The 21,243-nt window shown below is 52.2% G+C and overlaps 1 protein-coding gene across 1 annotated transcript in view; it reads right to left on the bottom strand.

The window, feature by feature from the left end:
• Positions 1–2,229: 2,229 nt before the first annotated feature.
• ALX4 (ALX homeobox 4) overlaps positions 2,230–21,243 on the bottom strand; it is a gene marked incomplete at both ends in the record, with an annotated part of 40,435 nt that continues 21,421 nt past the window's right edge. The window contains 3 exons of the mRNA XM_080345203.1: positions 2,230–2,553; positions 4,687–4,815; positions 12,547–12,857. Of these exons, the coding sequence (XP_080201329.1) occupies positions 2,230–2,553; positions 4,687–4,815; positions 12,547–12,857 (764 nt within the window). The remainder of the gene's footprint in view (positions 2,554–4,686; positions 4,816–12,546; positions 12,858–21,243) is intronic.

Genomic DNA, 21,243 nt, shown 5'->3' with positions numbered 1-21,243 from the left:
CTGCCTGAACAAAATCCGCTGGAGAAACTGCCTCCTGCCACTGGTGCCTGGGTGGCCCAACACCTTCAGTGGTTTCTGGGTGCCCGGTGCAGGTGATGGACACCTCTAACTGGCCAGCGTGATCCTATCTGGGTCAGTGATCAGCATCACTTTCAGCACCTAAGCCACCATACCCAATTGCTCGGCTGAATGATTAGGCTGGGACATAAGTACTGGCTGCTTATGATGGTAGAGGCCCTGGTCATAGCCACGGTGGGGTTAAATGTGAGCTGGTTCCCTGTGGCTACCAACGAAGGCACCTCTTCACATTTCTGAGGGCAGAAAACAGACAGTACTGCTGGTCTTTTCTTATTTCAGTAAATACATACTACATTTGATCTAGCAATGATGTATCATATATGTCAGGGGTGTCAGGGTATAGGAGTAGTTACGTTTATGTAGTCCTAAAATTACATTCAGCCCTTTGAAGGCAACCGTGAGGCTAATGTGGCCCCCAGTGAAAATAAGTTTGACACTGCTGATGTATGTAGTGTATGGCAGTCTAGGCACCGTGGAAATACTTGTATACCTTGTTAACCTGAAACCTGACATTTGGTTATAGCTTATTTGGAGCCTTTTCAAAGACCATTAAAAATTCCTGGGCCTTGAACTACAAGTTCCTCTAACACTGAGCATGAGGAGGGATGGCAGGGTGACATACAAATTTTTCTGGGAGTAAAATCCTGTAGTTCCCTTCTGAAACTCAGAGATGACTGCCCCGGCTCAAGTGGAACCTGACATGTGGTTGATAGTGCTCAGCTGACCTTCGGCTTCTCCTTGTTGATAATTCAGTAGGGTGAAAGGATGTTCCAAAGCTTAGAAAATATTTGATCTTGTGAAGGAGTTCTTACCTAACAGCACTGTGCAGGTAAGAGCACTGGAAGGGAAAACTGGAGGATGCATATTAATTCAGATAAACCAGGCAAGTTCTCCTGCTTCCTCTGCAAGGTGAAGAGGATCTGAGGTGGCTGAAGATGAGGAAGCATCACCTCATCCAGCCTTGGGTCCCTTCTCAGCCTGCTCCCTGCACTGCACAGAGATGTTCCCAGCAGCTTCGTGCAGTGGGGCTCTGGTCAAGGGCTGCAGGGAGGGCCTGTCATTGCACGTATCTGACCCCAGGAGGTGTATGAGCAGTTCAGTGGCCTCACACAACCATGTCTGTGTGCTACCACTTGGCCTGTTTCTCAGAGCAGTCCCTTTGGGGACCTGTGGATTCACACAGCAGCTGTAGTCCCCTCCCATAGCTGGCTGTCTCTAAACTGAGGATAGTAGTTCCTGACACAGTAAAAGCCAGAGGAAACATTTTGCTGCCTCACTTTGCACATGAGCCTCAATATTGACCATGACCATGGCAAAGCAAATGCCAGGTGCTCCTGGGGCAGCCATCCATACTGAGAAGCTATCATCTGCTGGGATGCACCTCCAGCCAAGGTGACCAAAGAGCTGGCAAAGACTCCCAGCATGGTGTCACAGAGTCATGTTGGGAAGAGAGGCGTCCCCTTCACAGGCCTCTACAGCTCTGTGCTTCATCTTAGGCTGCAAGATGGAGAGAAAGCAGGGTAGAAGGAGATGAGATAATGTTGCCTTCTTTCTATCCACAGGTATCTTCCCAGCCCTGTTCCTTGTTCAGCTGTGGGAAGTTGTGGCTCCTGATAGGAGGACAGGAGCAGCCTGAGAAGTGCCTCTTTGCTGGTGCCAGAGTCCCCATCCAGTCCCCTGCTCAGGGCAGAACAGATCTGAGCAACACTGTTGACAAAATAGGAGAGGAAGTTGTGTGTGTGTGTGTATGGGGTGTGATGGGATGGGGGAAGCTGCTGAAATGCCAGTGGGCTCTTGCTTTTTGGAAAGGCAAATCTGGTGTCAGAGAAAGGAGCAGGGAGAAAAAATGCCCAGGTTACTAGGGAGGTGGTGGTAAGAGGGGACACGTCCCAACCCAGATCTCACTGGAAGAGGTGCTGCTCCACAGCCTCCCTCTCCCCACCTGAATCCCAGGAAGCCAGGAGCTGCCGTTTTCATGCTGGAAACACTTCACTTACATTAACATATGTACTTTATATACCTAGGGTAGCTAAAAGTGCTGCATTCAAATCCTCGAGGAGGCAACTGCTGTCTGGAGTCCAAGCGGATGGATTTATTCGGCTGTCCCCATGTGCTCTCTTCATGTCTTGTGGGCGCTGGGCTGCAGCCCTGTCATGTCGCCCAAGAGATTGCGGCACTGTGCTCCTTTGCTTTCATCCTCAGAGCAGCGATGCTGGAGGTCTTGCGGTCCGGCTCGCTGTTCAGCTCGTAGCCATTGAGGCCAGGGCTCATCCCAGCTGTGCCAAAGAGGCCACCCATGTGAGTCTGTCCCACGTGGCTGCCAGGGCCGGAGACACCGAGGAACTCGGAGACGCCACCAGCTGCGTGGGGGTGACCATGGGGGGACATGCAGGAGGGCACTGTCTCGCAGGGGACAACGCAGGCAGGCACAGGGGAGGCAGCGCCATTGTTGCCGATCCAGGAGGGGTTCTGGATCTGGGGATGGGAAAAGAAGTGTCAGGGCTGCCCTGTGTGGGATGCAGCCAGCGGCAGGCTGGAGCAGAGAGAGCGTGTCCAGCCGCAGCCCCTGCCAGCACCCTGCAAGGCAGCCCTGCATGCCAGGGGCAGCTGGTGCCCTGCGGGGTGCAGTACCCTGGTCCCCGCCAGCAGCAGCATCAGCAGCCCCCCAGATCCAGCGGGTGCCCTTCAAAATCTGTGTGCCAGCCCTAGTAGGGGAAGGAGTGCTGGAGACGGACAGGGGAGCAGGACTGTGCCCCTGCTCTGCCATGTTGTTTCTCTGTTCATTCATTCCCCTTCTCTCAGCTTGCTTTTTTTTTTTTCCTTTCATACTTTTGGCACTTTCTGGAGCTCTTAGCACTGGAAACCCGGTGTCATCCACAGTGTTTCTGTGGGACTACACACTAGAGGAGGATCAGGCAGAAAGAGATGCTGTGAGACCACCAATCCATCCTCCTGCTCTAGCTCATGGTTGCTTTGCCCCAGCAAGAGACTTCTTGCAGCAGAGCAATGTTCCTGTTGGAGCTGAGCTGCCCACGGTTCCCAGCACAAACAGGTTCCCTGCCCCTCTCCCCAGCAGTGCTCGTTGCCCATTGTCTGTTGAGGAACAAGGAAGCATCGCCCTCCCTGCTGCAGAGCAGAGCCCTATGGGGCCACCTCGTGCTGGGCTCTGGTCTCCTGCAGTGTCAATCATTAAATGATATCGCAGAAGAAGAGAGGAGGGCTCAGTATTTGCCAGGGGAGGTAGGTGTGCTGCAGCAGGGGGACAGGCATGCAGGATGAAAGCAAGGAGAGCAAAGGGCTCTTCATCCCACTGGCCCGCTGCACCACTCGCCCTTGGGTCTCTCTGATCTCTTACCTCCTGTAAATGCTTTTGATTTTTTCAGTCTCTGGGGCTGGGAGCAAAGGGCAGTATGAAGGGAGGGGGCAGTATAAGTTACAAAAGACAAGAGAAGAGAGTGCTGAAAAGGCTGCTGAGAGTGTCCTCTGCTTGAAAAGCTGCTTTGGCATCTCTCAGCTGTTTCATAAGGGCTTCTTGTTCATTTCGGGGGGGATGCCAAGCAGGAGAGAGGTCAAATGCTCTTGGCTTGGCTGTGGGGAGCTTTGGTGTGGCCCTGGCTGGAGAGGTAGTTGACAGCCGGGGCACTGCGGGGGGAGTACTCCCAGCAGAACTGTGAGGACAAGTCAGGTTCAGAGCATCATGCCTTCAAAACTGCACCCTCGAGCGAATTCTGGGTGGCAGGAAGAGGAATCAGCGGTACAGAGGGAGAGCTTTGTGGCAGCACAGCCTAGCCCTTGAACTAATGAATACTCATCCACCCTGGCAGCATCTGAAGGCAGTGTTGTGAAAATGGGGCTGGCCCACTGCTTAGGAGGCTACTGTGGTGACAGGTTTCCCAGGGCAGGAGGTTAAGGAGAGAGGGAGCTGTGTCACCTGCCTCTGGGGCCAAGGCAGGAACAATCTTGACAGTCCTTGGGAGCAGCCCTAGATACCCTACCAGGGCTTCTCCCATCCTTCCTTTGGAGCACAAACCCATGAGACCCTTGGGAAGCATCCCCGTACGTCACTGAGTGCACTCTGAGTACCACAGCCCATCATTGGGAGATGGCTGTGGGATTTAGCCAGGCGAAAAATGCTTTTGTCCAGCTACCTAAAGAAGGGGCATGGAAACCTAGGCATGGCAACAGGAAGGCTTCCTGGGAACTGCTGTTTTCAGGGCCTCAAATAGTCCTCAGGAACTTTTCCAAATCAGTGGGAAGTTAGTGGGCAGCAGCACACGTGATGGGAGAAGGACACTGTAACAAGATGTGCTGAGCAGGGTGACCTGTGCCCAAAGGTGGCTGCACTATGTCGCACAGGGCTGGTCTTGGTCCCTGCTTTAGAGATGGCTGCACTGGGCCAGGGCATGAGGGAGCTGGGCTCCAGCTAAGTAATTCCTTGTCCTTCAGGATTTGGTAATATAACACCAGCCCCAGCACTCTCACTGTCCTGCCTGAAGGCAGGTGGATGAACCTGAGAAGCGAAGCGTCAGTTTGAGGGGACTGGGAGCAGAGGTGGTGTGTCCAGCAGCCACAGGGACGGACAGACGGGAGCGGGGGGGACACACTCACCTGGGCATAGTTCTCAGCACGGGTGAGCAGGGGCAGCTCGTAGGCGGTGGAGAAGTGGGTCCGGACCTGCTGCATCTGGCCAAACCGCTCCCGCTTGCGCCATTTTGCTCGCCGGTTCTGAAACCACACCTGGGGGAGAGGGTGACGGGCTGTGAACAGGGGAGGCAGTGGTGGCTGGGAGCCCACCAGGGCTGGGAGCCCACCAGGGCCAGCCTGCACTCCCAGACTGGGAGCACCCTGGGCAAAAGGTAATGCCCAGCTTCTGGTGTCTGGGGACAGTCACCGCTCTTGCTTTCTGCAGCTTGGTTTGCCCTGGGATAACCGATCTTGCTCACGCCCGTAGATCAGTGTTACCCAGGCACTGCCCACAGCTCTCCAGTCTCAGCTGAAAAGTGCAAATACATCTGAGTGTGCTGCTGCCAGACTGAAACCAGTGGTGCTGGGGCTTTCCCCAGGCCTGATCCTGGCCATGATGGTGTCATTGGCTGGGAGCTGGCACTTCTTACTCAACTCTCAGTCTTATTTCTCTTAACTGTTTAAAAAAATGAAATGTGTAACACCCCTTCCTTTCTTAGCTGCAGGAAAGGGCAAGTGCCCTTTACAGAGTTATGTGTCCTTTGCTTTACCGAGTTTTCTTTGCAGGGTTTGCAGATCTCTGCTTCACAGTGCTGCTCAGATCCCTTCAAGGCAGAGGAAAGACCGAAACACTGTTTCTGCCCTTATTTTTACTGGCTTGACATCAGTGTGGATTATTGCACTGTTGTCAGCACCATTGCTCCTGATTTGCATCGGCATAAGAGAGATCAGAGCCTGGCCCAGTGTCTTCAAAGCCTCATGAAACTTGTGAGTCAGGGAAACACATCAATCAAGAGCCGCTTTGAAGGCACTGAGAGATGCAGGCGATCACCAGGGGCTGGGTTGTGCAGGTCACGCCAGTGCATGAAAGCAGCAGTCCAAGAGCCGCTCGGTTCTGCTTCAAGTTTTACACGGTGACTTGCGGGCGGGGGGAGGTAGGGGGGCCGGGGCACTGCTAGGGAGCAGCTTGGCACTGCTAGGGAGCAGCTTGGCCCTGCCTGTGCCCAGCCGCAGGGCCCCTCCGCTGCTTCCCAGGCAGCTGAGGAAAACAGACACTGGTTTCGGTTTCACCAGGTCACGTCTTCAGCGAGCTGGGCTTTTGGCAGAGGGGAGGACGGCAGGCTGGCTTTTTGGGGGGCGGGAGAGTGGTGGCATTTGCAGCCTGTGTCAGTACACCAAGAAGCTGCCACAGGGAGACAAGCCTGAGAGTCTGTAGTTTTTGGTCTGAGCTGACCTTCTTACTTGTGCTGAAAGGCTTGTTTCAAGCTCTCTTGCCTCAGTTTCCCCCTCCCCACTGCACAGGCAGCCTCATGCTGGTCTCTCACAGCTCTCCACCATGGTCCCCACGGTACGAGCAGGCAGCTGAGAGTCTGGCCAGGCACTGGGGTCTGTGTGGTGCGAGAAGTGGATGGTGCAGCTCCTGGGCATTTCCTCCTCGTGTGAGCTGTGGGTGGTGTAGGGTACAATACCCTGCAGCACTGTCACGGCAGTGACACTGGCATCAGCCATCCACAAGCCAGCCAAACTAACCATATCCAAAGTAGCAGCCTGATTTAACACCCCCACCCCGATTCAAAAACTCTGTGAGGATTTTCAGCGGGTGCATAAAGCACCAGCAAAAAGGTCCTAATGTTATCCCAGCTGAGCACACACTGCACATGAAGAGCATCCTACTGGAGCAGGTTTGATGCCCGAGGCATCTGTCTGCCTTTTTTTCTACCTCTTCTTGGCACAGCCGCTCCAGCCCAGCTGCAGGCCAGTCCTAAGGCTGGCCCAGATCATGCTGCTTTGATCTGCAGATTCAAAGTTAGCGGTGGTGACCCAGTTCCTCCTTGGCGGAGGAGGCCCTGCTGTGCACAGAGGGGTGGAGAGCAGGTAGGGAGCAGAGCACTGGCTGTGCATGAGGCTGGGACAAACATATGCCAGGCATATGCGGCCATTCCCTTGCCTGGCCAAGGCACCGGCTGGCCAGGCCAGCCCCACACCTGCGCTGTCATGTGGGGGAGCCCTCCTGCGCATCCTTCCCGGGGCACCCACCCAGGGGCGGGGTGGCCAAGCAGAGGCCCTCATGGCACTGCCCGGCTCTGCGGCGTGACCTCTGAAACCGCCAGTGCGTGGTTTGTGCGCTCGGCTTCCCTCGGCCTGATGGAGCCGCCGGCAGGTTTGCCGGGACCAGCTGAGGTGGAGCAGGGTCTCCAGCACGGGCTTTTCCTCTGCTGCTCCTCATTTACATGTTGAACCAGTGCCAGCAGAGCAAAAAGGTGTAAGCTGGCAGTTCCCAAATTGCAATCCCCACTGGTGGGCTTGGAAGTTGTGGCAAACCATCGCATGAGGTTGAAGAGTGTCTTCTGTCCAAGCTCTGGTGCTGGGGGCACTGGAGATGCTCCAAGGGCTGGCAGTGAGCCACTGCTCCAAAACACTTGCAACAAGGTTTGGACCACTTTTTAAATTTCTCCTTTCTCCTCTGGTCCAAGTGCTTTTAGGCTGCTTAGTATCTTGCAGCACGGTTTCTCCAGACCTCCACAGTGCTCCAGGGAAAACAGGGCAGGCAGGACAATGTATAGGTGAAAATGTCAGGAAAAAGCAACTCAACCTAAGTATTTCCTGGCTTCCTCAATCTGAGAACACATCTGTTTTTAAACAGCAAATCTGAAACCAAACCGAAGTCCATTTTCTTTTCATTATCTGTCACCTTTAGTCAAGAGAAGCTGCTACGGGATGGGGATGTGGCAGGGGAGGTTGCAGCAGTCAGTGCAGAGTGTCCTCTGGGGTCGGGAGTGGGTACTTCATGCAGGGATAAGCAGTCATCATGGGCTGCATCTCAGTGTTACCGATCAGAGTGGGAGTGTAGGGTAGTGTCATGCATCTGACTCCTGCAGACAATGCTTTGATAAGCCCTGATGTACCAAATCAGCCCTATAAAAATCTACAGAACAGAAAATGTTTCATGTCTTCATAAACATTCAGCCATATGCTGGTACCTAAATCCATATGCATACGCAGCTGATGCACTGCAAGGGATGAAGAGGCTGGGAATGGCCCGAGCTGAAGAAAGCAGGAGGCTCCCGGTCGCTGTCTTGCTGTCACCACCCTGGCACCCGGCTGGTGCTGCCCCTGCTACCAAGTTCCACATGCTCTGCACAGAGCATGGGTGAATGAGCTGAGCCAGGACCTCACCCAGGCCCCTCTGGCTATGGCTGGATGGCCGAGGACTGCATTGTGGCATTTGTCCTTCCTCCAACTTAAAGAAAAAGGCATTTTCCTCTCTCTCCTACCTGCCACAGTGCAGTGATGAGGATGAGGCTGGCCTCTGCACGTGTGACAGTGGGCTGCTGGCAGCCATGGGGCCAGGACCACCCCGGCACCCCTTGCCCTGTGCTCAAGCACCCCTCTCTGCATCACTGCCCGGCAGCAGGCAAGAGCTGCCCACCACATTCAAGCCTCACATGCTCATGCTCTCCCCTGGCAGCATCTGTTCTGCCTGTCCCTGCCCCCTTGGCCCCGCTGCCCTCCTGCCTCTGCTCAGCTCCTGTCTGTGTATCTGTCTCTAGGACCCCATCCCTCTTTTTCAGGCCAGGCCGTCTCCTCTCTTCCCAGAGATGGCCACCAGCCTTTTGCTTTCCAGCCTGCATGAACAGAGCCAGAATTCATCCTTGAGCACTGAAACTGGACACCATTTTATCAGTGGCCTGGAATGGGAAATTGGAGCCTGGGATGAGAGAATTGAATAACTTGAGCTTGTTTTCATTTCATGTTTAATTTCCTGCAGGCTTAGCTCAGTCTTTCCGCTCCTTCCACGAGCCTCCCAGGGTTTTATGGGGGAAAAAGGATCAAGATATATTACTTCTTGCTTTGCTTGCTTTTTTTATCTTCTTTTTTTTTCCAAGGCGGTGATTTTGCTACAGCAGTTTGACATTTCCCTCTCACTTTCAAGCCCCCGCTGCATCAGAGGGTCACCGCCGAAAACATTTCATTAACAGTCCCAGCAATCATAAGGCTGGCTCTGAGGGGGGCTGGCTGAGGGGTTATATTCCCTGGCTGCAAAGCCTCCTTCCAGCACCATCTCTTTCTGCTCTGCCACAGGGCAGGCCAGGAGGCAGAGATACAGCCCAAGAGAGAAGAGCAGCTGGGGCTGTGCTAGCATGGGCTTGGGGATGTGTATGTGTGTGTCTGCATGCAAGGGGAAGAAGCCATGTGTGAATACGTGTGTGTGTCTACCATGTTTCTCTAGTGCCACTGCCTCAGACATCTGCTGCAGCCCTGGATGGGCTAGAAGAACCTCAGGCAGTTGCTTGTACAGAGCAGGAGCTCCTTCTGGGGCTCTTGCAGCCCCAAACATGGAAGAGGAGGAGAAAGGAATGTGATGTGCATGCTGTGTGGGACCTGCATGAAAACAGTGCCTACTGTGCACCCTTGCAGGTTTGTTTCTGAGCCCTAGCAGCCTCTTCCTGGTGGGGCAGCTCTGCCTCTGCACAGGGCTTACACACGGCTCCCACTTCGGAAAACGGGGACCTGCAGTAGTTTAATAGCGCATGGCAGCAAGAGGCCAGGTTGTCAGGGGCAGACAGGGAAAATATTGCATTGCATTGCAGGGGGAATTAGCTTTGACATTGTTGGACACCGGCACTGACAGCTGGAAACCAAGGCAGCCAGGAGAGGGGCTAGGCTGCGGGAAGCCACCACTGTGCCGACAGCATGGCCCACCCCAAGACTGCTGCTGGCACCGAGACCTCCAGCAGCTATTTCACTAATGAAGCGTGAGCTTGGGAAAGGGATAGAAAAAACCTGAGCTGCCCTGTGCTTGTCTGGGCTCCACATCTGCTTCTGCCTGCAGCGTGGTGGCTGGCTGCGCTCCCCAGGGAGCCAAGCCTGGCCAGAGGGGATGACCTCCAGCCAAAAGCTGGCTCAGCCATGGGACTGAGCATCACACCTCAAACCTGTGGGGTGCCTTGCCTTCCTGCCGCTTGGCTTTGCTTAGTTCAGCCTTGCAGGCAGCTGAAGCTGGTCTCCATGAAGTTATCAGGACATTTGCTGTTCCTTAGAAGACCTTACCTTCCTTGGGAGAGGAATGGTTGAGCTCCCCTCAAAGCCCATGGGACTGCAGTAGGTGTGTGCCCAGACACCCCACAGCAGCCAAAGCCCCTGCCAGCTTGGTGGAGGGCATCTGAGTATATAGCAGCTATTTGGCTTTCAGGAGGAAAGAAGTAAGGGACTCATGGCTTATTTGTGATTTCCACCCTTTGCCTTGGCCCTGGTTGAGCCCTTGGTCCTTGCAGTGATGTTTGCTTCACCATCGGTCTCCTAGTGTGCTGCCCTGTGCCCCCTCTTCGGCTGTAAGCTGATGTCTCTCAGTGCTGCAGTGCTAGCAGGAGGATGCCCCGGCAGAGCAGAGCTGCCCAGAGGGGTAGGAGGACAAATCGAAGCCTAAACAAAACATAATACAGCCCAGAGCTGGAGACAAGTGCTAGGGTGATTCACTAAGGCTCCAGCCCCAAAAGCCTCCCTTGTGGGAAGCACAGCCCTGTTACATCAGAGGAAGAGCCCTGTGCCACCCCAGGCTATGTCCCCGTGTCACCTGGGGACTGCTACTGCTGTGACAAGGCTGAGCAGCTCACTAGCCAGCAGCCCCAGCACCCTGATAACCCACATGAAATACCCGGGACCTGGGGTACTCCTGAGCCTACTCAGCCAGCACCCACAGCACTCGGCACGAGCCTGCAGGTTCTGGCTCCCCAGTGACAGAGTCTGCATTCCTACCGATGGCACAACAGCCCTTCATCACGAGGCGGTGGCTGAGTGCCGCCCTGCAGCCCAAGGGACGGGGTCCTTCCCATCGAGGCTGTGGGAATGAGAGAAATGCGAGTGCTCACCCCTTGCAGCCCAGGGTAAACACTCAAGTGGTCAGGCCACTTAGACAAGTCCTTCAGCTGCTCCATTACACGAGCCCTGTCATCGCCATCCCAAGTGAGAAGTGTGAGCTGGCAGTCACTAGAGGAGAGAAGCTGTTCTCTCTGCCCGTGGCGGTGGGCTGCTGGGGCACCTGTCTCAGGGCAGGGTGAAATGCCCCCTTCCTCCACCAGATTTCTTCCTGACTGTCTGGGGAGGTACTTCTGCCACGAACCGCAGTGTTATCCAGTGGTAAAGTGGGGAAAAAACCCTTGAGTTTGTGGGTCATATGTAATAAACTTGTGGATTGCATCTGCCTTGCCTGCCCTGGCTCTGCTCGCCAGCTCTGAGGCTAGCTGGGATGTGCTAGCTGCACAGCCTGGCTCAGAGGCGGGCAGGAGGAGCCCGCCACTCTCCAGCACCTCATTCTCATTCCTGAGCATGAGGAATTTCATGCACTGTGTGGGTCGGTAACCCGATGCTGTGCCTGGCCTCCCAGGAGACCCCATCAGCACTTGTGATGTGTCCCTGGGAAATCAAAGGTTGCATCCAGCGGCAGAAGTAAAGAGCTGACGTTTGTAGTGCTGCCTTCTTTTGCCCATCCCGCAGTGCTGAGCATGCTACGTGCAGGACCAATGGGAATCATGCTGCTTTCTACTGAAAAGCAGCCGTGTCTGGACTGAAAAGAAACAGCTGTGGGGAAGAAGAGCACACCAGCCCTGCAAACCAATTTAGGCAAGCAGACAAGAAAAATCCGACAGCTAGTTAAAACTGGAAGTAAATGTAGAAAAAAAAGTGAGCTTATGTAGGGATGCTGGCCTAACTGCTTCAACTGTTTGCAGCAACTGCTTTTAAAGGTTAGAGTGGAGGGAAAGCTGGGCTGCCTGGGACCTGGAAGCCTTCCTGGTACAAGAGGATAATCAGATGCCTCCACACGCCAGCAATTCTCAATGCTAATGCAGATTCTGCGGTGGTGAGCTGATAAATGCCTGCAGTAAAAGTCACAGCATTAGCATGAGAGCCTAAGCCTCAGCAGGACTTGTGATGGCCATCAAGGTGTGAGCTGCAGATGTCTGCTCCAAGTGATGGTGCTCCTCTTTGCAAATGCTTCTGAGCTCTGCCAGGCCTTTAATTTAACCCTGACTCAGAGGAAAGAGCAGCATTCAGAGAATCATTCACTCCTTCAACTTGGAGTTTGGCTTTGCTGAACCCCCAGGTTAGTTCAGGGGAGCTAGTTAATGGGAGCTGGCACCTGTATGGGTGGAGGCAGTGTGACTGTTTGACTCTCCTGCTCCTCTCAAGATGGTGGGAGCACCTTTTTCCTCCAGATCACCCGTGTTCATATAGTCTCAGCACCTGCTTAGCCAAGCAGGCAGCAAGACCTGCCTCTCCTGTACCATCTCATCCTCTCTGGTACTGAATGTCCTGGTCACCTCTGTATCCTCTTCTTGCCAGAAAGGACCCATACTGTGGAACAGGTTGCTCCCACTCAGAATAACGAACCTGCTCCCTCCTGAGCCTCCTGAAGTAGTTTTTATATTAACTTTGTTTAGGGTAACAGTGAGGCTTCCCTGCCTGCTGCCCTGCTAGCTAAAGAACAAGAGGCCTCTCTGTGAACACTGCAGCTCAGAACACCAGCCCAAATAAAGGGGTTGACACTAGTGTCAGACATGGACATACCTCCCCATCTTGTCCTGCCCCTCAGCATGCTGGACAGGTCAGCCAGCCTGTGGCGTGGGCTCTGCGTCAGGCTCAGGTGCCTTCATGTGCTGGTGGAGCTGCAAGTGACCTCAGGCACAGCAAGGGACAACAAATTTGCCCATGTTTTCATTCCCCAGAGAACAGAGGCTTGTTGCAGCTCGCCCACCACTTGCCCAGCCCCAGGCCATCCCCTGTTACCTGTACGCGAGCCTCAGTGAGGTCTGTCCTCATGGCTAGCTGCTCCCTGGCGTATACATCTGGGTAGTGGGTCTTCTGGAAGACCTTCTCCAATTCTTCCAGCTGGTAACTTGTGAAGGTGGTGCGGTTCCTCCGCTTTTTGCCCTTGTTGCTGTCCGAGTCGGCCTTGTCCATGGGGCTGGGGAGGTCCGTGCTGGCCCTGTCCTGGGGCACTTTGACCCCGGCTTCCTTCACGCTGAGGTAGCTGCTGTCCATTCCCGGAGGGTCAGAGCTTGACTGCAAGTCAGCCTCTCCCAAACTGCTCTCCTTACCTGTTTGGGTGGGAGGGCAGGGAGGAGAGAGGAGGGCAGGGTTTGAGCAGGGTGGGGAGGGGGAAAGAGAGAGAGAAGATAACAGATGTAAATCTTTTGACCAGTTAATTGGTTTAACCAATTAAAGCTAGGCATGGCAGCTGGGCAGCAGCCTCTAAATGCAGGCAGAGAGGTTATTAACACCCTGGGCAGAGCTGGGAGGAGATGGCTGCCCTGGCTGGGCACGGGAAAGCTGCCAGCCTTGGCTTCAGTGGATGCGGGAGCCCAGCTTGGGGTGGCATGGGTGCCTGGCCAGTCTTTATGCAAGGGAAGAGGTGGCTTTTATGCCAGGGGGACTCATCACAGTCCATGGATGCAAACACAGCTGGGGAGGGGGAGGTTGGGATGAACTCTGCCAGCTCCTTCTGGTCTCCTTCCATGAGCTCAGCAAGACTAGCCTTTACCCTCCCACCACCCACAGTGGGACTGAACCCCATGGAGCACTACGTTCCTCAGTCCTGGTGACAGGAGAGGTCCCTGAGGATGAAGGGACCCAAACCCAGGACTCAGAATGGTCCCCAGTCATCAGCCTGTCTGTGCTGAATATCACATGGTAGGAAAACAGAGGCACACAGCAGCCACGCTCACGGTGGGATCTGTTTTCTGGTCGTGCATCCTGAGGCAATGGCGGTGTATCAGCAGAGGTGTTCCTGACTGACATCCCATGGTCGCCCCCACAGCCTTCTGTGAGGACTTGCCCTGCTTTCAGCAAAGAGGCTATGAATGGTCCTTAGTGCCACGGAAAAGGCTGGTGTGAGACACCTATGCCTCAGCCTGTGTGCAGGGCACAGAGACATGAGAAGAGTCTCATGGAATCATAGAATGTCCTGAGTTGGAAGAGACCCACAAGGATCATCGAGTCCAACTCCTGTCCCTGCAGATGACAACCCCACAGTTCACACCATGTGTCTGAGGGTGTTGTCCAGTCTCTTCTTGAACACTGTCAGGTTTGGGGCCATGACACCTCCCTGGGGAACCTGTTCCAGTCTTCCAGCACCCTCTGGGTGAAAAACCTTTTCCTGATGTCCAACTTCCCCTCGCACATCTTCCTGCCATTCCCTCGGGTTCTGTCATTGGTCACTAAAGAGAAGAGATCAGTGCCTGCCCCTCTTTCTCCCCTTGTGAGGAAGCTGTGGACTGTGATGAGGTCTCCCCTTAGTCTCCTCTTCTTCACACTGAACAAACCAAGTGACTTTAGCCAGTCCTCATACAGCTTGCCCTTCAAACCCTTCACCAACTTTGTAGCCCTTATGGACACTCTCCAGTAGCTTAGTATCTTTTTTATACTGTGGCTCCCAGAACTGCACACAGTGCTCCAGGTGAGGCTGCACCTCCCCATCTACTCTGCCCTAGTGAGACCACACCTGGAATATTGTGTCCACTTCTGGGCCCCTCAGTTCAAGAAGGACAGGGAACTGCTGGAGAGGGTCCAGCGCAGGGCAGCAAAGATGATTAAGGGAGTGGAGCATCTCCCTTATGAGGAAAGGCTGAGGGAGCTGGGGTTCTTTAGCTTGGAGGAGACTGAGGGGTGACCTTATTAATGTTTATAAATATGTAAATGGTGAGTGTCACGAGGATGGAGCCAGGCTCTTCTCGGTGACAACCAATGATAGGACAAGGGGCAATGGGTGCAGCCTGGAACACAGGAGTTTCCACTTAAATATGAGAAGAAAGTTCTTCTCAGTGAGGGTGCCAGAGCACTGGAACAGGCTGCCCAGGGAGGTTGTGGAGTGTCCTTCTCTGGAGACATTCAAAACCCACCTGGACACATCCCTGTGTAACCTCATCTAGGTGTTCCTGCTCTGGCAGGGGGACTAGATCAGATGATCTTTCGAGGTCCTTTCCAGTCCCTAACGTTTTGTGATTCTGTGAATGCAGAGTGGAGCGTGAGAGTCTGACAGCAGCCTAGGAGGCTCTTTCTGCCTGAATGCCCCGAGTAATTAATAATTAATGGGCCATGATATACAAGAGCAGTATGGTAAATCAGGAGGTAGACAATTTAACCACTGCAGTGAGCTGATTCCTCTCTAAGGCTTAGCAGCTATGAGTGAAACCAGGTATACGTGCCCTTAGACATGTGCAAATGATGCTGTGATGGGGTGTCCTTTCCTGACCACCTCCTTCTTCCAGCAACAGCGGTGTTCCCTTCGTTATCAAGACCACTGCCATGCCAGCAGGATCCTGCTGGGAACTCAGTGGCATATAACACCTGTGATGACAGGTGGCTGTGGGTCTCCTTTGCCTGCTACTACTGCTCTGCACAGTGGGCTGTCTCCCGGTCAGAAAAAGAGGGATTTGTGTGAGTGCCTGGCCCACTTAACAAGCGCTGCACAGCCCAGTGTCACACCTGCACACATTTCTGGCTGAGATCTTTGGACAAGAAAACATGGTAGCCCTACTGCATGGTTTAACCTTGAGCTGCTACACTTGGCTCCTAAAGGTCCAGAAAGGAAAGGGTGGAGCTGTACTTCCTATCTGTGCTCTCCTTACCAAACCAAGATCATGCCAACTGGCTAATATTTTCATTTAAATTTCACATTAGACTGCTTTTAGATGTTCTCAGTCCTGCATCAGTCTTTCTGGGAAACAGGTCCACCATCTATGTCCCCACTATGAGGTTTCCCTCAGCAATGTTATATCCAGGTTTATTAATGTCAGCTCAAGCATCTTAGCCTGTGCCTTTGGAAATCACCATTTTCTCCAGCATTCATCCTTCATTACAACATCCTGCCACCTAACTCACTCTATATTTACAGTTTAGCTCTTCTGTGAACAACCCTATCACATTTTCACAGCGAAAAGCCTTCAAGCCAGCTTGTGAGAAGGTATACATATCTTTGCTCTTTTCTCAGTCTCACAGCTGAAGACTGTGTTAAGGTGACTGGGACGAAAACAGGAGGATGAAATGTCACTCTCACTCTTGGGCACAAGGGCAAGAAAGGCCCAGGCTTACACTTGGGAGGATCCCTATGAAAGGGGTCTGAAAAAAGTTACCCAGCTAGTACAGAGGAGTTGAGGGCAGGACTGGGAAGAAGGCACTAGATACAAAGGAGACATCTGCCATTGCCACCGTGCTGTATTTTCAGATTTATTGCCTTCTTTAATATTGTTCCCTCAGGCTTTTGAGGAGCTCCATGTAAAGCTCAGCAAAGCCTAATGGTGTAGATCTCAGCTCTCTTTGCTTTGATCCTGAGGAACATTTTATCAAGATCTGTAGTCCCTGGGTGCTGGGGCCACTGTCCGGTGGCTGCTGCCTTGCCTGCTCTTTGCACCTGCACTCTGCAATGGGCTGAGCTGCTCTGATGTCCTCAGCAGGTGGGCAGGCCTGTCCAAAATGAGCTTGGACAAAGCTCTTCCCTACAGCTCGGATAAATTGTATGCTATGGCTACAATATTTACTATTTTCAAAACTAATGATAATACAACAGTTCCAGAAAGTGCAGCAACTGACTACGACCTATGAGAGTCAGTAGAAATAGAGTAATAAATAAAGATAAATATTCCAGGAATTTTTCTTCCTTTCTTTCTGTTTATTATTTATGATGTCAGGAAGCTCAGTACATTTTCCCCTGTGCCTTTGTGCTGCCTGCCTCCCTAACTCCCAGGTCTCCTGTGACTCCAGTGGCAGCAAATGACACCTCCCCTCGGGAACTCCTCTGCTGTTTCTTATCTGCTTAAGTGAGTCAGCTAGCTGGGGAAGGGTCTGCATGAACACACACACATACACAATGCAGAGAAAAGTTCTGGGTCTGATGTAATTTTGTTGACTGCATAGCTCAAACTGCAGCTGGGAGCTGGGCCCAGGGCTTTCAGCAGTGATAGTTATCTCCACCACAGGCTATCAGCCATGAGGACCAAGCAACCGTCCCTGCTGCACATATGGCAGGTGTCCCCATGGCTGCCTGCCCCTAGCCCAGAGCCCTCCTTGCCAGCTCAGCCACGCTGCTCTCATGCTCCCATGCTGCAGCAGACACAGGTTCCTTTACCTCCAGCCCCTGCAGCACGGAGGGGATGAGCTGTGTCCGCGAGAAGGGCAGTGAGAGTGGGGTGGAGGGCGGGAGGCAGGGAGCACGTACCGTGGCGTGGGGAGGGGGTGGCTTGCATCCACCCTTGGCTGAGCGTCCGGAGGAGTAACTGTCATTCCCTAGGAACAGGCTCCCTGACCTCAAAGCAGTCATGCTAACTGCTGAAGTGAAACAAATTGCATACATCTGCATATGGATATGCCCAGACTTCCTGTAACTGGAGATGGCCTCAAAGTTTCAATGCAAAGTTTGGGGTGTCTGTTTCTAATCAAACCTAGAGAGACTTTGAGTTACATATTGTGAAGATCTCCATGACAAGGAGGTAATGTGAGTATCACTGCACTCTTAGAAGCCCAACAAAACCACTTGGTGCCTCTTTCACCACCTACAACTCCGTCCTTGCCTTCATAGCAGTAGAAGGAGGGTATTTTCTGGTTTCTCATGCTGTTACCCTGCTCTCCCAGTGCCCTGCTGGCCTGCTAGGCCAATGGCACCTCTGAGACTGTCCCAGAGACTGTATCAGCTGCCAATGGGCAGTGGCAGGCTAGGACAGCTGGGCACGTGGGCCCCACCATCACACTGCTCTTTTTCAGGAAGGAGAGGTGCCTGTACCCTAGTTCACCTTGAGGGGAAACACCTTTCCCATCTCACTGCATCTGTCCTGGGAACTCCTTGCAGAAGGAAAGGGGTGCAGGAAACACAGACCATGCTGCGTGCATGGCCATGTGGCAAGCCCCTGAGATGTCCAGGCAGCACACTGCTCTGCCTTGCTAGAGGGAACAGGCATTTTCACCACACTGTCACATTTGGATTCACAGCTCGTATACGTTTTGTTCTTGAAGCGTACTGTTTTGGGAGAGTGTGAAGTAAAATTTTCTCTGTGCACAGTCTTAACCAGGAAATTTAATTCAGTGCAATGTCAGCTCGGGGCATCCACACAGCAAGGAAGAGCAGGATGTTTCAAACACCCAGCTTTGGGCTCAGCTTGAAATTATAGGTTTTCTTTGCACAGCACATACATGACAACCCACAACTCCTTTGTGATAGACTCCTTCACATACCCTGTTTCCCTGAAAATAAGCCCAGCCTGAAAACAAGACCTACCTTGATTTTTCAGGATTTTTGAGTATGTTCAAAATATAAACCCTACTCCAAAAATAAAACTCAGTTACAGTTCATTTTAAAAAGTCCATTTAAATAGTGTCCAAGCAGCTATACATGTAAAAAAGTAATAACATTTGGAGCAAAAAATAGTGTAAGATCCTGTCTTATTTTCAGGGAAATAGGGTAGATCCTGTGATTGCAGCCCACAGCCTGAGGGACTGGAAGACAGCTACAGAGCCAGCAAAACCCAGGGTCACAGCCAGCATAGGGCTGCTACCCCCAGGCTCCAGGCAAAAAATGCTGCAGTTTCTGGGCGTTGCTGATGTACAGCATCTATCCTGAGCCATTGTGGTCTCAGTGAGGACCCCCACACTATCCCAGTCCGAGGGGCTCTGAGAGTAGCCCAGGACCCCTGGACACCCACCCACACACAGCAGCTCACAGAGGTGCCCGCTGTCAGCCAACCCATGTCCGAAGTGCATTTCACAGGCCATGTGTGGCTGCACCAGACAGCCTCTCTGCTCCCACACCAAGTGTCATAGGGGCCTTCTGCCTTCCCACCCAGGTGTGGGCACAGGGATTTTCTCCTGTGCCCATCTGCAGATCCCCGTGGCCGCCTGCACTGGCCATTTCAGGATGCCTCTCCCTGCCTGCACAGCCATGGTCTGACTTCTGCTTTGCATAGCAACTATTGGGTTTTTTTTTTTTTAAGCCAAAACCTCTAATGTAGATGGTTAAGAAAGCTTTTAAAATCCAGTTCTGGCTCTTAATGTCATTCTCTCAACTCTTGCTTAAATACCAGTCCTGAAATTTTGCCTAGATAAGGTTTAGGCAGTGTATGCTATACTTCTTACCAGGGAAGATTTGCACCACAGCCCAGCCAGCACATCTCCAGGACTTGGCCAGCTGTAGTAAGCTTATCCAGTCCTTGTGATCTTGCCTTAACACATGCTGAAGCCATTATACTTGTTCCCAAGTTGTCTGTTGAGCCTTCTGCCTCCTGTCTGTCATTGAAGCCTAGAAGTCAGCACAGGGCTATCATCACTTAAAAAATGTCCACATTTTGGGTTATATAGGATAAAACAGAGAGTCTGGATTTTTAGATGTACAAAGGCCCGAATCTTTTGGTTTACTCCTGTTCAGGGAGTGGGCTCTCTTGCAGTCTACAGATGTAAAGAAGAATTTAAAGATGGAGTAGAAGATCCAGAATTTTGTGATTGAATCTGGCATCACTGACTTTATTAGCAATGATCAGATACTCAATCATACCTTCACTCTTGGGCCTAACCAAAGTATAAAACTGGGCAACATTCAACTCAGTTGCAGGTGGTAGAATTCTACACAAAACATAAGCTTTTGGCATCATTCTGGAAGCTGCAGTTACCCTTGCTGCTAATCAGAAACTGGTTGGGGCATCTCCATTTAAACTCTGGATACATGTCCTTGTGTCCAGCCTGCCAGCAGTTCCCTTGAGTTTGCATAAAATGGAGCCGGTTCCTGTATGAAAGCAAGTCTGTCCAGCCAGGGTGCTCATTTGGTTCATCCTGCAGAACCTGAAAGAAAGCTGGAATATGCTCCAGGCATCTCCTCTGCTCACAGCATTGCACACTCTGACTTCCCGGTGTGCTGAGACCACTGCGTGAATGTGCTTACCTGCACAGACACCCTCCGTCTCTGCTGAGCCTGACCAAAGCTGCTGGTGCTGCTGCTCTGCTGCCTGCAGGCTCCTGAGGCTCTGCAGCAAAGGAGGGACACAGTGAAATCCACAGGCTAAAAACAGCCGTGAAATACCTGGCCACATTGGGGAGCTAATTACAGACAAAGCAAATTCCTACAGAAAAGCCTATTCATAGAAGGATAAAAGGGAGAGAGGAGTGTTTCTCTCTACTGTGCTCCTCCTGACCACACCTAAGGCCTCTCTCTTCAAGAAGAGTCTTATTTTTCTGAGCAGAGCACATAGTAGGAGCAAAACTAAGGCTTGGAGCAGAAAAATCTCAAAAACTCTTTCTGTTCCTGAAAGGCGGCCTGGGGACAATGCCAAAGGTGCCACACAGCTCTGGTGGCTCCACAGGCTTTTGGTGGCCCTGCAGGCAGTGTGTATCATAAATCACTGGCTCTGTCTCCACTCTGCATGCCTTGGAGATGCTTCCCTGGGAGTTGAAACCACCTCAGCCCTGGTTGCACTTAGACCTTATTGTGCCTGGTTGGTTATATTCCCCTCTAGTAAATCACCATGTGGATTTAGGAACAGACAGTTTGATAAACATTAACTCCAGTGCTCCTGAGAAGCTAATGTCACAGCAAGCCTTGGGAACATGTGTGTATCCACATGTGTGTTATTTGTTTATGGAAGTTGCTGTTCCTCTTGCTTTTTTTTCTGCAGTAGCTTTTTTTTCCCCACACAAACATCTGCTTTCGAGGGCACTTATTGCTTTATTGTCTGATTAGCCAAATTCACACACCCTGTGGGTACTTGAGGAGAGCTCAGCACCATCTGTATAACTACAATGTGCACTGCTTGCTCTTCTTTCATGTTATTTAAAGGTCGCTAACAAAACTGACTTTTATATAAACAAATCAATTCTGAAAACTACGCATAGAAGCTGTGGCTAGAGCAAAAAGGCACAGTTTATGCCTCAAGTCCTTCTTCATGTGACATGTTCATTTGAACAGCAGGAAAGAGCTGACTAGCAAATGTTGAAGGCACACAATACTTCTAGCAACCTGCTGTAATTACAGCTCCCAGAATGTGATATAGGAAAAAAGAGAGAGCAAGAAAATGTATTGCCATTGCCTCCACTGGGACAAAATGCTCTGTTGGCTTCCTCACTACTGAACATGAAAGGAGATTATTGTTTACATCAAATACTCTGAGTCTGGGGATCTTGGCTCTCTCTGAGGAACCCATGAATTTCTTAGTGACCTGGCTCTCTTCTCTCTGACACCTGAAGGTCTTTGGTGCCTTGGCAAAGTGCTCTGCTGTGCCAGGATCAGCCACAAGATGGCTTTTTAAGTGACAGCAGAGGGATGTGACAGTCGCCTCTGTGCAGCTCAGTGACAGACAGACCCTCAGCAGATCCCACAGAGGCAGCCTCAGGCTTAGGGTTGAGGTTGGTCAGCTAAGGATTTTCACCATGCCAGGCTATGTGAAAAGTCCTGCTTGAATGTATGACAGTCAAGATTGATCAGCTACTGCGTTTTAAAATTTCCTGCTGTAG

The sequence above is a fragment of the Nesoenas mayeri genome (genome assembly GCF_963082525.1).
Source record: "Nesoenas mayeri genome assembly, chromosome: 5".
Taxonomy (NCBI): domain Eukaryota; kingdom Metazoa; phylum Chordata; class Aves; order Columbiformes; family Columbidae; genus Nesoenas; species Nesoenas mayeri.
Note: the sequence above shows the minus strand (reverse complement) of the source record. Positions and strands in the feature narration are given on the sequence as shown.